General features: G+C 58.9%; 1 protein-coding gene across 1 annotated transcript; it reads left to right on the top strand.

The window, feature by feature from the left end:
• The first annotated feature begins 201 nt into the window (after nucleotides 1–201).
• Nucleotides 202–12602, top strand: LOC142819734 (phospholipase A2 inhibitor and Ly6/PLAUR domain-containing protein-like). Its single transcript, XM_089772647.1, has 6 exons — nucleotides 202–3111; nucleotides 4814–4943; nucleotides 6373–6489; nucleotides 8299–8457; nucleotides 10633–10773; nucleotides 11559–12602. The coding sequence occupies exons 2-6, from the start codon at nucleotides 4883–4885 to the stop codon at nucleotides 11834–11836; spliced, it is 756 nt and encodes a 251-aa protein (XP_089628773.1). The 5' UTR covers nucleotides 202–3111; nucleotides 4814–4882; the 3' UTR covers nucleotides 11837–12602.
• The last annotated feature ends 463 nt before the right edge of the window (nucleotides 12603–13065 follow it).

Raw genomic sequence — 13065 nt, 5'->3', positions numbered from 1 at the left:
GGCGGGGGGATGGGCACAGGGGATCGGGGGGGCAGCTGACATGGGGGATGGGGCAGGGGGCTGGCTGACACAGGGAATCAGGTTGGCTGGGCACAGGGGATGGGACGGGGGCTGGCTGGGCATTGGGGCTCGGGGGCAGCTGGGCTCAGGGGATGGGGCAGGGGGCTGGCTGGCACAGGGAATCAGGGGTTGGCTGGGCACAGGGGCTGGGGTGGGGAGCTGGGGGGTTGTTGTCTGGGCAGCACAGGGACGGGGCTTCTTCCTTTCCTCTCCCGGCCCAGCCCCAGATCCCTCAGCTACAAGCAGCATCATATGGAAAGTGAAATCACTTTCTGATTCCCATTTCTGATAACCCAGCGGACAACAATTTCCCCGAAAAGGGGCTGGAGCGATGGGAACCAGGTGCCGCTCCTTCCCGCGGGCCCCGCTCGGATTTAACCCTTCGCTCGCCTGCCCGCTCTGCCTCTCCGAGGTCCCACCCAAGGGATCCAGCTGATGCAGGAGACACCGGTCGGGTGTCAGAGCCGAAGCTGAGCGGGGGCTGGATGCTGAACGCCGATTTCATTTCAGACTCCGGTCCCCTGAAGACGGGGGCTTGGCCACCCAAGCTCATGATCCGGTTGACGTGTGTTGTTAGTCTGCACGGTGCTACCAGCCCGTGGGTTGTGGGTTGAGTTTATCCTGTCACAGACTAACCCGGCTGCTCCCTAGAGCTTCATTTCATTTCTTAGCCCCTAAGGCCAGAGGGGACGGGTGAGTCAGTCCCCTATGACCTCCTAGGCATCCTGTGCCACATAACAGCCCGGGGGAGTTCCGCACACAGCCCATGGGGGAGGGATGGGGAGGGGGTGAGCCACCGCCTTTGGAAAGGTGCCGTGATTTAAGGATGGAGAACCCAGCCCACCTCTCCCTCCTGGGAGCCAGGGCTCTGGGGTTTCAGCCCCAGCGCTGGGAGGGGGCGTCTAGTGGTTACAGTGCGGGGGGAGCTGGGGGCTGGGTATCGGGACCCTGGATTTAGCCAGGCCACTGCTGTCTGTCGTGGGGTGATTCACCGTCCAAGGCGGGGCCATGATGCCACGCAGGGCTGGGGTGGGACATGACAGAGCCTGGGGCAGCTTTGGTTGGAGACCTTTGCCCACCTCGTGGCCGGTGCCCCCAACCCCAGCCCCCCTGCGGGGCCAGAGGGACCTTGCCAGTAATGGCTCTTGGTAGGGAGCCCACTGAGCAAGTGTGAAAACTGGAAAGGAAAGGGGACGGGCCAGAGAGGGTCATCAGACTGACAGGCCCCAGGACCACTGGGGCAAGGCCAGCCCCCCAGCTCAGTCTGATTGACAGGGAAGCGGGCCAATGAGGGAGTCAAGAACTGGAGGGCCCATGCTCTGGGTGAGCGGGGGCTGTCTGAGGCCACGGAGGGCAGAGTTAAGGGGACAGTAGCCGTGAGGGCTGGGGAGAGGAGCAAGCGCTGGGGTGCTCAGCCTAGTCATGCCGACAGGGAGCCAGGGCTGAGCCCAGAGCCAAGGCAGCGGGTGCCAGGCCTGCCAGACATGACAGCAGTGCGGAGCCGCTCGGGAGAGCTGGGGCTTGGCGAGGACTGGGGTCAGAGCAGAGCACCAGGCCACACTCCAAGCTGGGATCCCAGGGGGGCTGGTTCCCAGGCCAGACAGAGCCCGCGGGGCCATCCTGTCTGACCTCCCGTGTCAGGGACCCTCCCCCGCGTGCTGCCGAGCGCAAGTCTGAGCCGCAGGCCCTCGTCCGGCCGTCGGCGCGGGCCCGGCTGGAGAATCCACCAGGACCCTGGGGAGGTCGTTCCGGAGGCTAATTCCCCTCCTGGTTCAACACCCAACCATGATTTCCAGGGTGGCCTTGGCCAGACCCAGTTTCCAGCCGGGGGCTTGGGCCAGGCCCTCCTTGGCTGGGTGGAGGAGGAGCTATTTGCCCCCCACATGGGTCCGACAGGCTGGGATTGGCCCCTCCATGGGCCATCCCCATGCTGAGCTGTGCAGGCCGAGCCGCTGGGATTGGCAGGTGTGAGGCAGAGTTTGAATCCTTCCCTTGCTCGGGAGGCTGTTCTGTGATCGCCCGACCTCCCCCGTCAATGGCAGGCCCCAAGTCAGAGCGTCGCACCAAGAGTCCATATCCCCTCCCGGTCCTGCGTGAGCCCCCCTGTTCTTTGGGCCTATGGGTCAAGGGGTGGTTTGCTGGTCTCCATCTGGTGGTGAGCCAGCCAATCACGTGCCCGGACCCTCCCAGCTGTGCCGGCAGAAGCGTGGACCCGATCTGACTCATGTGAGTTCACTCGAGAGCCTGGCGAACAAGGCTGCAGCTCCAGCCACAGACAGACCCCGCGTCCTAGCAACACCTGAGCCAGGAGATTGAGGGTTGGAAATAACACCCCAGTTTTCCATCCCACTGGGCACCAGCCAGCCCCCAGCCCTGCCCCCAGCTCGTCTCTACTGGCAGCACTGGCCTGGAATCCCCCCACGGCCAGAGCGCCCTTCTCCGCTCACGTCTCCGGCTGTGACATCCCCCGAGAGCCAGCGGGATGGAACCTCCCTGGGGGAAGGGCGGGGGGCAAATAAAATCTGCCCCATGGCCTGCTGACGCAGTGGAAGGCGAAGGAATGTAGCCGTTCTGGGAATGGGAGGGGAGCGCTCGTAAGAAGCCAACTTCAAGGCCAGCTGGAGTTTCGTTCTGAGCATCCCACCCCACCCCCCTGGGTCAATTGCCGGAGCCGGATTCCCAGCTGTGGGAGTGTACCATTGTTCTAGTATTTACAGCCACTCGGGCTCTGGAGAGAGGCCTCTCGCGTGCAAACAGTCGCTCCTCCAGCGGAGTATCGCCCCTTATCTCTGCTGCCGGATCCAGCAGGCGGGGACAGGAGAAGTCCCATAAAACGCAGGCGGGTGGGTTGGCGGAGGGTTAATCTCAATTGTATTGGAAGAGGGAGGGGCCCCGTGGAGGGTCCTGTCCCCTCAGTCAATCATTCACCTTTGTTCCCCGTTCCGTGCTGACTCAGGCGCTGGCGTTGGGCGATATATAGAGAGGGAAGGGGCCCTGGCTGCAGCCTCGCCTCAAGGACTCTGCGGTGCGTGGAGCCGTGCGGCGCCCACGGTAAGTGTTCCCAAGGCGGGTTGCACGATTGCTCACCAGTGGTGATGATTGGCTGCAGAGCACAGGGAGCCTTGCACGTGGGATGGGCCCAGAGTGAAATCAAATGGTTTTTAAAGCACAAAAAGCAGCGAAGTAGCCGGCATTCATTGATCTTCACTGTGAGTGAGAGTCAGGGTCCCAGGAATCAGGAGCAGAAATGAACTGGTTGATGTAATTGATTTGGACTGTCGAGGGGTCCGGCTGGGTCAATGGGCCGTAGCTCCACCGGAGTCAATGGGGCAGATCCCAGCTGGGTCAATGGGCCATAGCTCCACTGGAGTCAATGGGCCAGATCCCAGCTGGGTCAATGGGCCGTAGCTCCACTGGAGTCAATGGGGCAGATCTCAGCTGGGTCAATGGGCCATAGCTCCACTGGAGTCAATGGGGCAGATCCCAGCTGGGTCAATGGGCCGTAGCTCCACTGGAGTCAATGGGGCAGATCTCAGCTGGGTCAATGGGCCATAGCTCCACTGGAGTCAATGGGGCAGATCTCAGCTGGGTCAATGGGCCGTAGCTCCACTGGAGTCAATGGGGCAGAACCCAGCTGGGTTAATGGGCCGTAGCTCCACTGGAATCAATGGGGCAGATCCCAGCTGGGTCAATGGGCCGTAGCTCCACTGGAGTCAATGGGGCAGATCCAGCTGGGTCAATGGGCTGCAGCTCCATTGATGTAACAGGACGTGATGCAGGGGCAGGTCATGGCCCCGTGTCTGTCACAAACTGCATTTGTCATCTTGGCTTTGCTTGTAACTCTGATTCCTTCCATAACGACTTACAAGGACCATCTATAGGAGCGCCCTTCCCCTCTGTCACACCTGGGCAGGCCTGTGGCAAGGGGGGCAGCCAGAGAGGGGGAAATGTTCCATCTGACACTTTTCTCCATTGAAAATGAGGGTTTGGGTTGATTGAGAACTTTCTGGGTGTCTGGCTGGTGAGTCTTGCCCATATGCTCAGGGTTTAGCTGATCGCCATATTTGGGGTCGGGAAGGAATTTTCCTCCAGGGTAGATTGGCAGAGGCCCTGGAGGTTTTTTGCCTTCCTCTGTAGCATGGGGCACAGATCACAGCTGGAGGACTCTCTGCATCTTGGGGTCTTCAAAGTATTTGAAGGCTTCAATATCTGAGATCTAGGTGAGAGGATTATTCTAGGAGGGGTGGGTGAGATTCTGTGGCCTGCACTGTGCAGGGGGTCGGACCAGATGATCATAATGGTCCCTTCTGACCTTAAAGTCTATGAGTCTGTGAGTCTATGAGTCAGCAATTTGTGTCAATTTCGCCACCGCGCTTCAGCAGGGAAAAAATACAAGAAACAACCCTGAGAAATGGCATCGTTTGGTGTCACACGGCCAGAGTGAGGCGCTTTGCTCTTTTCCCAACCTGACCTCTCTGTGCCTTGCCATGTGGGCGGGACTTTTCATTCTGTGACCAACGTGAATCTTGCAAATGCTCAGAAAGGAGCTGGCGCTGTTTTTTGGCCTTTCTGAGGACGAGAGGTTTGGGTCACCCCAACGTGATGTTTCCCAATATTTGAACTGCCAGGGAGCCAAACCATCGGGTGTTTGTGCGGTTCTGCTGTCTGGTGCTTCTCCCCCACCCCTAATCTCGGCTCGAATTCCCTTTCCAGCCTAATTTTGTCCTGACTCTCTCCTGCTCCCCTCCGGCAGAGCTCGCTGCACCAGCCGTGAGAAGGCTCCGTTCAGCTCCCAGCCCAGCCCCCAGCTCCTCCCAGCACCATGGGGGTTTCCTGGCTCCTCTGCCTCCTCACTGTTCTCCTAGCCACAGCCAGTGTCCAAGGTAAGTCGTCCATGGCTGCAGCCGCTTAACCCCTCCTGGACTTGGACCCCTCACACTCCTCGGCTCCCTGACCAGGGCCCCTCCCACACGTGAAGGAAACTGGAAGTAACTCTGGGCGCAAGGGCCTGTCCACACGGCGGTTATGGTAGCGGGGCCTGGAGCGGGGCTGGCAGAGCCCGTAGTGCAGACGCCGCCTGCCCCAGTGGAAGGGGGTTTCCCTCCCCCAAGGGGCTCACCTCCTGAGCCAGGGTGTCCAGGCCGAGGGGAACGTTCCCACCTCGGTCCAGCTGCATCCACTCCAGGGGGCCTTTTGTTCTGGTTTTTGTTGCCCAGCAATTTCCACCCTTCCCTTTCCCCAGACTGGGAACGGCTGAGTGCACCCACAGGGGTGTGTCTTTCCCTGAAACCCCCTTCATGTCTTGGAGACTCAAGGCCCTGTAATCGAAGTGTGACCCCGGGAGCCAGCCCATCAGAGCCTGCCCGTTGGTGAGCAACACCCACAAGGCTCTGGGCCAAGGCAGTTGGCTTCTGCCCCCCACACCTGCTTGTTGGACACCTCTGCTGGCTGGGCGGCAGCTCAGACAGCCTGGATGCTCTCCCCTCCCCGGTACTCCCCTATTTCTGCCCCAGGAGAGCATGTGAGCACTGCAATCCCTGCTTCAGCAGTTCTGGGGATGCTCTAGACACCTCCAGGCTGAACCCTGAGGACTTGGGGGGACTTAGATAACAGGAAGAGGGAAGTCGAGGACACACAGAGCTGTTGGCATCAGGCCAGCCTAGCTACACTCCCCCCCCCAACCCTGTGTGTAGATCAATGCACCGATTGGTGGAGCCACTGGCACCTTCCACCCCTCACACCCTTCCCCCCAGCCCCGTTCTGCCTAGCGCCCCCCGGGCAGCTGGGGTCCCTGACAGAAGGAAGGATGAGGATGGGGGAGGGATGCACTGGGGGCACACGGAGCCAGGGGGAGAATGGAGGACCCTGGGATGGGGCATAGGAAATAGAAGGCACACACAGTCCTGAGCATGCGGGATCCTGCTGGGCAGATGGGGAGCCCATGGCATACAGGGCATGAGGCTGGGTGGTTTCATGGCAATGGGGGGTTGCCAGGAGCCCCAGGCAGTGTGAGGAGAGTCACTCTCCAGTACTGGGAATATCTGCATCATGGGAACGACCTCTTAGGTGGGCGGGGCTTATTTGGAGGGTGGAGCTTAGGAGGAGCACCGCCCCCTTCAGCCATCACCAGTCTGCCCTCTACTGGGTACTGCTGGTCCTGTGGCTGAAACTGTCCCATTGCAGAGGGTCCTGGAAGTCATGAGCCCCTAAGTCCCTCAGCTTGCTGGGAGCAGGGGGTTGCGGGCTCAGGGATGTGTCAGCGCACACATGACATCCACAGAGCGAAGGAAACACTCACTCTTCTTTCTCCAGGACTAACATGTCAAACATGCTTCATAAATGGAGACAACTGCCAGGCTGAGGCAGGGAAAGAGTGCACAGCAGAGGCCAATGGCGGCTGCAATACCGTGGCAGCAGAAAACACACTAGGTAGGTGATGTTGTATCAACCCTGGCCCATCTCACCCCAGCTTGGGCCACCCTCCTCCCCGCCACGGCCAGCCCCTCACAGCCCAGCCCAGGCACATGGCACAGCCCCCCAGTTTATGCTCTCTGACCCCATTAGTCAGCTGCAAAGCACCAGGAAAAAAAGATGCAGTTGTAAGATGATCCCAAGTTGGGAGGGGCTGCAAGTGCTTTAGAGGACAGGTTCAGAATTCACAATGATCTGGACAAACTAGAGAAATGGTCAGAGGTCAATAGGATGAAGTTTAATAAGGAGAAATGCAGAGTGCTCTCCTTAGGAAGGAACAATCAGTTTCACACACACAGAATGGGAAGCGACTGCCTAGGAAGGATCCTGAAGAAAGGGATCTAGGGGTCAGAGTGTAACAAGCTAAATCTGAGTCAACAGTTTGACACTGTTGCAAAAAAAGCAAACATGGTTCTGGGCTGCATTGACAGGATTGTTGTGAGCAAGACACGAGAAGTCATTCTTCTGCTATACTCTGTGCTGGTTAGGCCTCAATTGGGGCTCGTCTACACTGGCCCCTTTTCCGAAAGGGGCATGGTAATTTCAGAGATCGTAATAGGGAAATCCGCGGGGGATTTAAATATCCCCCGCGGCATTTAAATAAAAATGTCCGCCGCTTTTTTTTGGCTTTTAGAAAAGCCGGAAAAGAGCGTCTACACTGGCCCCGATCCTCCAGAAAAAGCGACCTTTCCCGGAGGATCTTCAAAGTAGGAATAAGATCCTCCAGAAAAGGGCGCTTTTTCCGGAGGATCGGGGCCAGTCTAGACGCTCTTTTCCGGCTTTTCTAAAAACTGGAAAAAAGCGGCGGACATTTTTATTTAAATGCCACGGGGGATATTTAAATCCCCCGCGGATTTCCCTATTACGATCTCTGAAATTACCATGCCCCTTTTGGAAAAGGGGCCAGTGTAGACGTAGCCTTGGAGTATTGTGTTCAGTTCTGGGTGCCACATTTCAAGAAAGATGTGGAGAAATTGGAGAGGGTCCAGAGAAGAGCAACGAGAATGATGAAAGGTCTAGAGAACATGACCTATGAGGGAAGGCTGAAAGAATTGGGCTGGTTTAGTTTGGAAAGGAGAAGACTGAGAGGGGACATGACATCAGTTTTAAGGTATCTAAAAGGGTACATCTACATTTGCTCCCTAGTTCAGACTAGGGATGCAAATGTAGGCAACTGAAGTAGTTAATGAAGCGAGGATTTAAATATCCCGCGTTTCATTAACATGATGTCGTCGGGACGTGTTAGTTCGAACCAAAGCCAGATCCAGTGGCTTAGTGGGCCAGATCCGTTCCCCCAGGGCGTATTTTGCCCAGCACTGGTCTAAGTGGGGCTGGGTCCTGCCGTGAGGGCGGGGACTGGACTCGATGCCTCTCGAGGTCCCTTCCCGTTCAGTGTTCTAGGAGTCTATGCACACACCAGTGGACGTCAGTCAGGGCCAGAGTTTGCACCCTGGGCGCTATTGATGGGATTTCATACTGGGCTTTCAGCCCCGCCCAGGCTGGCTGCATGGGAGGAAGCAAAGCTGCGCCGGGGAGAAACGCACTTTCTGAGGGGGGTGGAAAAGGAGACTGGGGAGGGGAACCCTTGTGCCCAGCCAACTGCTCCCCAAACACTTTCACCTCAGAGGATACGAGCTCCTGGCTCCGCCGAGCCCCCAGCTGGGCCACCTCCAGTAGCAAGCGCTGAGGTAAAATCATCTCCCTGCTCCAGCTCAAATCCTCTCCACGCCCAGGCTCTCAGCTCTTTCCCCTCTTTCATTCACACAGAAGGGACAACAGCAGTCAAGGGCTTCTCCAGAGGATGCATGACTAACTTTGCCAGCAGCCTAGACGGACAGCTCACATTCACTGCTGAGCCGGGCCGGTATGTGAGGATCAGCACCAAAAAATGCAACGCGGATCAATGTAACAAGGATCCCCTAACAGGTAAATGCAGGGTCTGTTTTCCTGCCCCTCGGTAGAGGCTGGTTCCCAGGAACCGTTCGACAGTGTTGGGTGGGAAGATGGGGGCCTAGCACTCCGGGGAGCCATGGGAATGGGTCCTTCGATTGCCTCCAAAGAGGATGAGCTCAAAGCACATGAAGGAGAGGTAGATACACTGGAGGGCAGGGAGAGAATCCAGTGTGACCTGCACACATTGGAAGTTTGGACCAAAAGAAATCTGAGTCCTGCCCTTGGGATGGAAGAATCCCAGGCATTGTTACTGGCTGGGGACCGACTGGCTAAGTAGCAGTTCTGCAGAAAAGGACCTGGGGATTCCAGTGGATGAGAAGCTGGAGATGAGTCAACAGGGCACCCTTGTAGCTGAGAAGGCGAATGGCATATTAGGGGGGTATTAGGAGGAGCATTGCCAGTAGATCTAGATAAGTGATTATTCCCCTTTATTCGGCTCTGGGGAGGCCACATCTGGAGTATTGTGTCCAGTTCTGGGTCCCCCACTATAGAAAGAAGGTGGACGCATTGGAGAGGGTCCAGGGGAGGGCGACCAAAATAATTCAGGGGCTGGAGCACATGACTTATGAGGAGAGGCTGAGGGATTGGGGCTTGTTTGTTCTTCAGAAGAGAGGCTTGATCTGGGATTTGAGAGCAGCCTGCAACTCCATGAACGGGTTCCAAGGAGGCTGGAGAGAGGCTGTTCTCAGTGGGGGCAGATGGCAGAACAAGGAGCAATGGGGCTCAAGTTGCAGTGGGGGAGGTCTAGGTTGATGATTAGGACAAACGATTTCCCTAGGCAGATGGTGAAGCCCTGGGCTGGGTTCCCTAGGGTGCGGGTGGAATCTCCGTCCCTAGGGGTGTTTCAGTCCCGGCTGGACGAGCCCTGGCTGGGATGATTGAGTTGGGTTGGTCCTGCCTTGGGCAGGGGGCTGACTCAATGACTCATGAGGGCTCTGCCCACCCTGGGGTCTGTGGTTTTATGAGTGGTTCATGCACCTCAGCAGGGTGCATGGGACAGCTAGTCTGGCTCAAGGTATCTTCACCCCCGGCAGAGTTTTAGACCCAACTGCAGTCAAACTCTTCATGTGGACAAGCCCCGGCATCCTTGTCTTTGTTCCTGTTTCCCCCTTGGTTGCCCCAGACTCCATGTACTCCTGTGTCATTTCTGTCTCCAGGGAAATCCCTGTGGCTGGCGAGTCTCCAAGCAGGTGGGGGAGGGGGTTTGCGGGGGTTGAATAGTCGGGGTCAAAATCTGAGGAGCAGCTGCTGGGACAGGCTCAGATCTAAAGCTCCCTGAACCTATCAGGCTCCCCCTTCACACCAGGGGCCTTTCTTTTCCCCTCCTCCTGCTGGGAACCGGCTCCAGGACCTGCCTCTCCTGGGGGTGGGCGCCGGGTTCCCAGCCCCAGGCCTGTCCCGTGCTGCCAGTTTGTCCCCGTCGGTTCTTGAGCGAAGAATTGAAACCAGCCTCCTTGGCCATTTCCCAACCCCCCGGATTTCCTGCTCCGGGATCCGGGACAGCTCACGGCTGCGGCGTCACCGGAGTCGGAGCCTTGGGAGACGCTCGGCCGTGGCTGGGAAATTGGCACCTCTGGCCCAGGGCAGGTGGGGAGGGGGCTGGGGGCTACCCGGTGTACAAAGGCGTCTGCACCAGCTCTTAGGCCAAGATGGGAATAGGAGCCGGGCAGGTTGCCAGTCTATGGGCAGGGATAAAAGGTTCAAGGGGGGATTCCAGGGCAGGGTCGGCCCCACACCAGCTAACCGGGAAGAAGAGGCAGATGAGGGTTTTTATGAACAACACACCTAGCCCAGGACTTGGAAGCGAAGGGGGACTTCAGCCACCCAGAGCCAAGGAAAATAACACAGCCGGGCACAGATTATCCAGCGCTGGGTCTGAGACAGGCCCGGAGGCTGCTGGGCTGATCAGATGGCAGGAGGGTGGGTCTGATTTCTCCAAACACAGCAGGGCGCTGGCTCTGGGGCCCAGGAACACCCGGAAAGGCAGGAACCCATCGGCGGTGGGGTGCAGAAGGTGCTGGGTGACAGATGGACAGATCAACGCCCTCTGGCCAGGGTGGGGGCCTTTGGCAAGCCAGGGCCGCGGGCGCACAATACGGGTTCTATGAGGTTTAACTCCCCCGCAATCGTGTGTCTCCCGATTCTCAGTGCCCCAGGTGAAAGACTCCCCGAATGGGCTGCAGTGCCCATCCTGCCAAGCTGTGGGCGCCAGCACCTGCATCCCCGTAATCACCCCTTGCAAAGGGGAGGAGACTTTTTGCGTCAATTTGATTGGGACCTTCAAGAAAGGTAAATCCTGCCAGTGAGCCGTGGGGTGGGAGGGAGCTGGGGAACCTTCTACCCCGGGCAGTGCCCCAGACCCTGGGCAGCGGGACAGCAGCATCACTGCAAGGCACCCTGGGACGGGCTCCTAGAACCTCCCAGGCCCCTCGGCTGGGCCGAGCCCTTGGTGGGAGGAGTAGTGAAGGGGATTTTGGCTGGAGGGAAGCAGAGAGGAATTGGGATGTTTCCCTCCCAGCCCAGCTCCCCCCCAGCGATGCCGCCCTGCTCCGGGGGCGATGGCAGCGGGGTACTTGCTGGGGAAGGGTTGTGATGTCAGTGATGCAGAGCTGGGGAGAGAACCCTGGAGTCCTGGCTCTTCCCCTTCCCCCACTGCTTTAACCACTAGTCCCTTCCCCCTTGATGTGTAAGGTGGAGCTAAGCTGCTGTTGCTCCGTGGGCAGCTCCTGCTCTTAGTGTGGCCCAGGGCTCCCGGGGCTCTGCGGTGGTTATAAAATAACTGAACCAAGCGGGGGGCTGTCGGGGGTGGGGAAAGCCGGCGTGTTCCCCGGTGGCGCCGCGCTGGGGAAGGAGCCGCCCTGGCCACAGCTCCGTTCCCAACCCCGGCGCCAGGCTCCTGTGGGGTGCAGGGGAGGCAGGAGGGTTACTGGTGCCTTCCTGGCCATGACCTGGTGCAGCCGGAGCAGGTAGGAAGGGGGGCAGAGTGGGAACCGCTGGCTGGGGGGAAAAGGGGATGCGGTGGAGGAGGATCCAGAGCTGCCAGAACCCAATAACAGGTTGATTTTCTCCAACAGCTGCAGCTTCTCCGGACACAAAATTTGCAGCCCTAGGTTGCGCCACTCCGTCTGCAGATGCCATTACAAAAAACCTCCCACAGCAATTGGGGATGTTCACGTTCACGGAGGGGATCATTAAAAAAGCAGAAAGCATCCCCACCCAGCCCAGCCCCCAGTCCACCCCCAAGCCCACCACTGCTACGACCAGCGGCGCCAGCCCGGCTCCGGGGCAGGTCCCCTTCGCCCTCTTCCTGCCGGGCCTCACGGGGCTGCTGCTGGTGAAGCTGCTGTCCTGACCCCCCACCCTGCCCGGGCCCGGTGGCTCCTGACGCTTGCGCGCTGTGGCCCGACCTGTGATTCTTATGTTAATTCTATTGATTATTTATGGATTCCCCAAAATCACCGACGGGCGGAGGGGCTGAGGTTCCAAGAGCCATCCCAGTAGGATTCCAATAGCTGCTTAGCCGGGGACCCGACCCCTTTGCTGTAGGGGCCCCTGTGGGTTTGCGATCCTTCATCAATGCATGGAGCACAGTCGAGGAGGGTCTCGGGGGGCGGGTCAGCAAGCAGAGTCTCCTCCTCCGTCCCAGGGTGTGTGGCCCCTAGAAGTACCCCCCCTTCTGTCCAAGGCCCCACTCCTCGATCTGGGGCCCTGCCCTTTCTGGGGGAGGAGCCAGCCCATGACCACTACCCACAATTCATAAAGTGCCCCCCTCCAAAAAATGCTTGCCCACCCCTGCTACAAGCGATCCTGCAGACCCCACCCCCGCCCCACTCTGGTGTTAGCTCATGTCCCTGGGCCTGGCTGGGTGGTTATGGGGAAACCTCCCTCCCCCCACACTCCTGTTCCTGCTGCTGGCCGGATGAAGGGAAGAAATGCTCAAGCTGGATCCACCAGTGATGGCATCAAAGCCCAAATTCCCTGTTGTACCAAGCCCTAGGGGCCCTTTGTGCTGGGGGCTGATGTCCGGGTCCTGCTGCCGAGTATCTGTCCTGGCACCGCTCGGCTGGCAGGAGCCTCTCTGCGCACTGGCAACTGCACCGAATAAATCAGGCTGGGAAATCGCAGCCCCACATGTCTTGTTACTCTCCGGTTGCTCGGGGCCGGGCCCGGCCGCACACGATTGGGGCGCTCCCAGCGTTTTGCCTGGCTCTCTGCGCACCTCTGAGCTGTGCTCCTGAGGGTCTGGGAATGGAGAAGGGGGGTTCATTTTCCACCCTGGCTGGAGCCTCGGCACAGGGACCCTGCAACTGCCAGTCTGCTAATCCCCCACGGCTGCCAAGCAGCTGTCTCTGGGGTGGGCCATGAGGGGGAGGGGGGGCGCCGTTTACACAGGAAACTTTTCCCAGAGCTGAGATGCAGCCATGTCTGGGGTGGGACAGCTCAGGCCGTGTCGTCTGATTTCACACCCGCGCCGACCCACTGGGCAGACGACACCACTGCTGTAAAATGGGGCTGGAATCGACTCAGAGCGTTTACATTGGGGCTCGGCCCCTGGGCAGCTGCACTGCTTGGGGATTGGGG

Source organism: Pelodiscus sinensis, chromosome 22 (genome assembly GCF_052426305.1).
Source record: "Pelodiscus sinensis isolate ZL-2025 chromosome 22, ASM5242630v1, whole genome shotgun sequence".
Taxonomy (NCBI): Eukaryota; Metazoa; Chordata; order Testudines; family Trionychidae; genus Pelodiscus; species Pelodiscus sinensis.
The sequence above is the reverse complement of the archived record's forward strand: the minus strand, read 5'-3'. Positions and strand labels throughout refer to the sequence as shown.

Bases quoted from the DNA above. Each gene is read 5' to 3' on its own strand.
- LOC142819734 (XM_089772647.1), top strand. From the start codon at position 4,883: ATGGGGGTTTCCTGGCTCCTCTGCCTCCTCACTGTTCTCCTAGCCACA. The intron at 4,944-6,372 runs GTAAGTCGTCCA...TTCTTTCTCCAG, and splicing joins AGCCACAGCCAGTGTCCAAG to GACTAACATGTCAAACATGC. The intron at 10,774-11,558 runs GTAAATCCTGCC...TTTCTCCAACAG, and splicing joins GATTGGGACCTTCAAGAAAG to CTGCAGCTTCTCCGGACACA.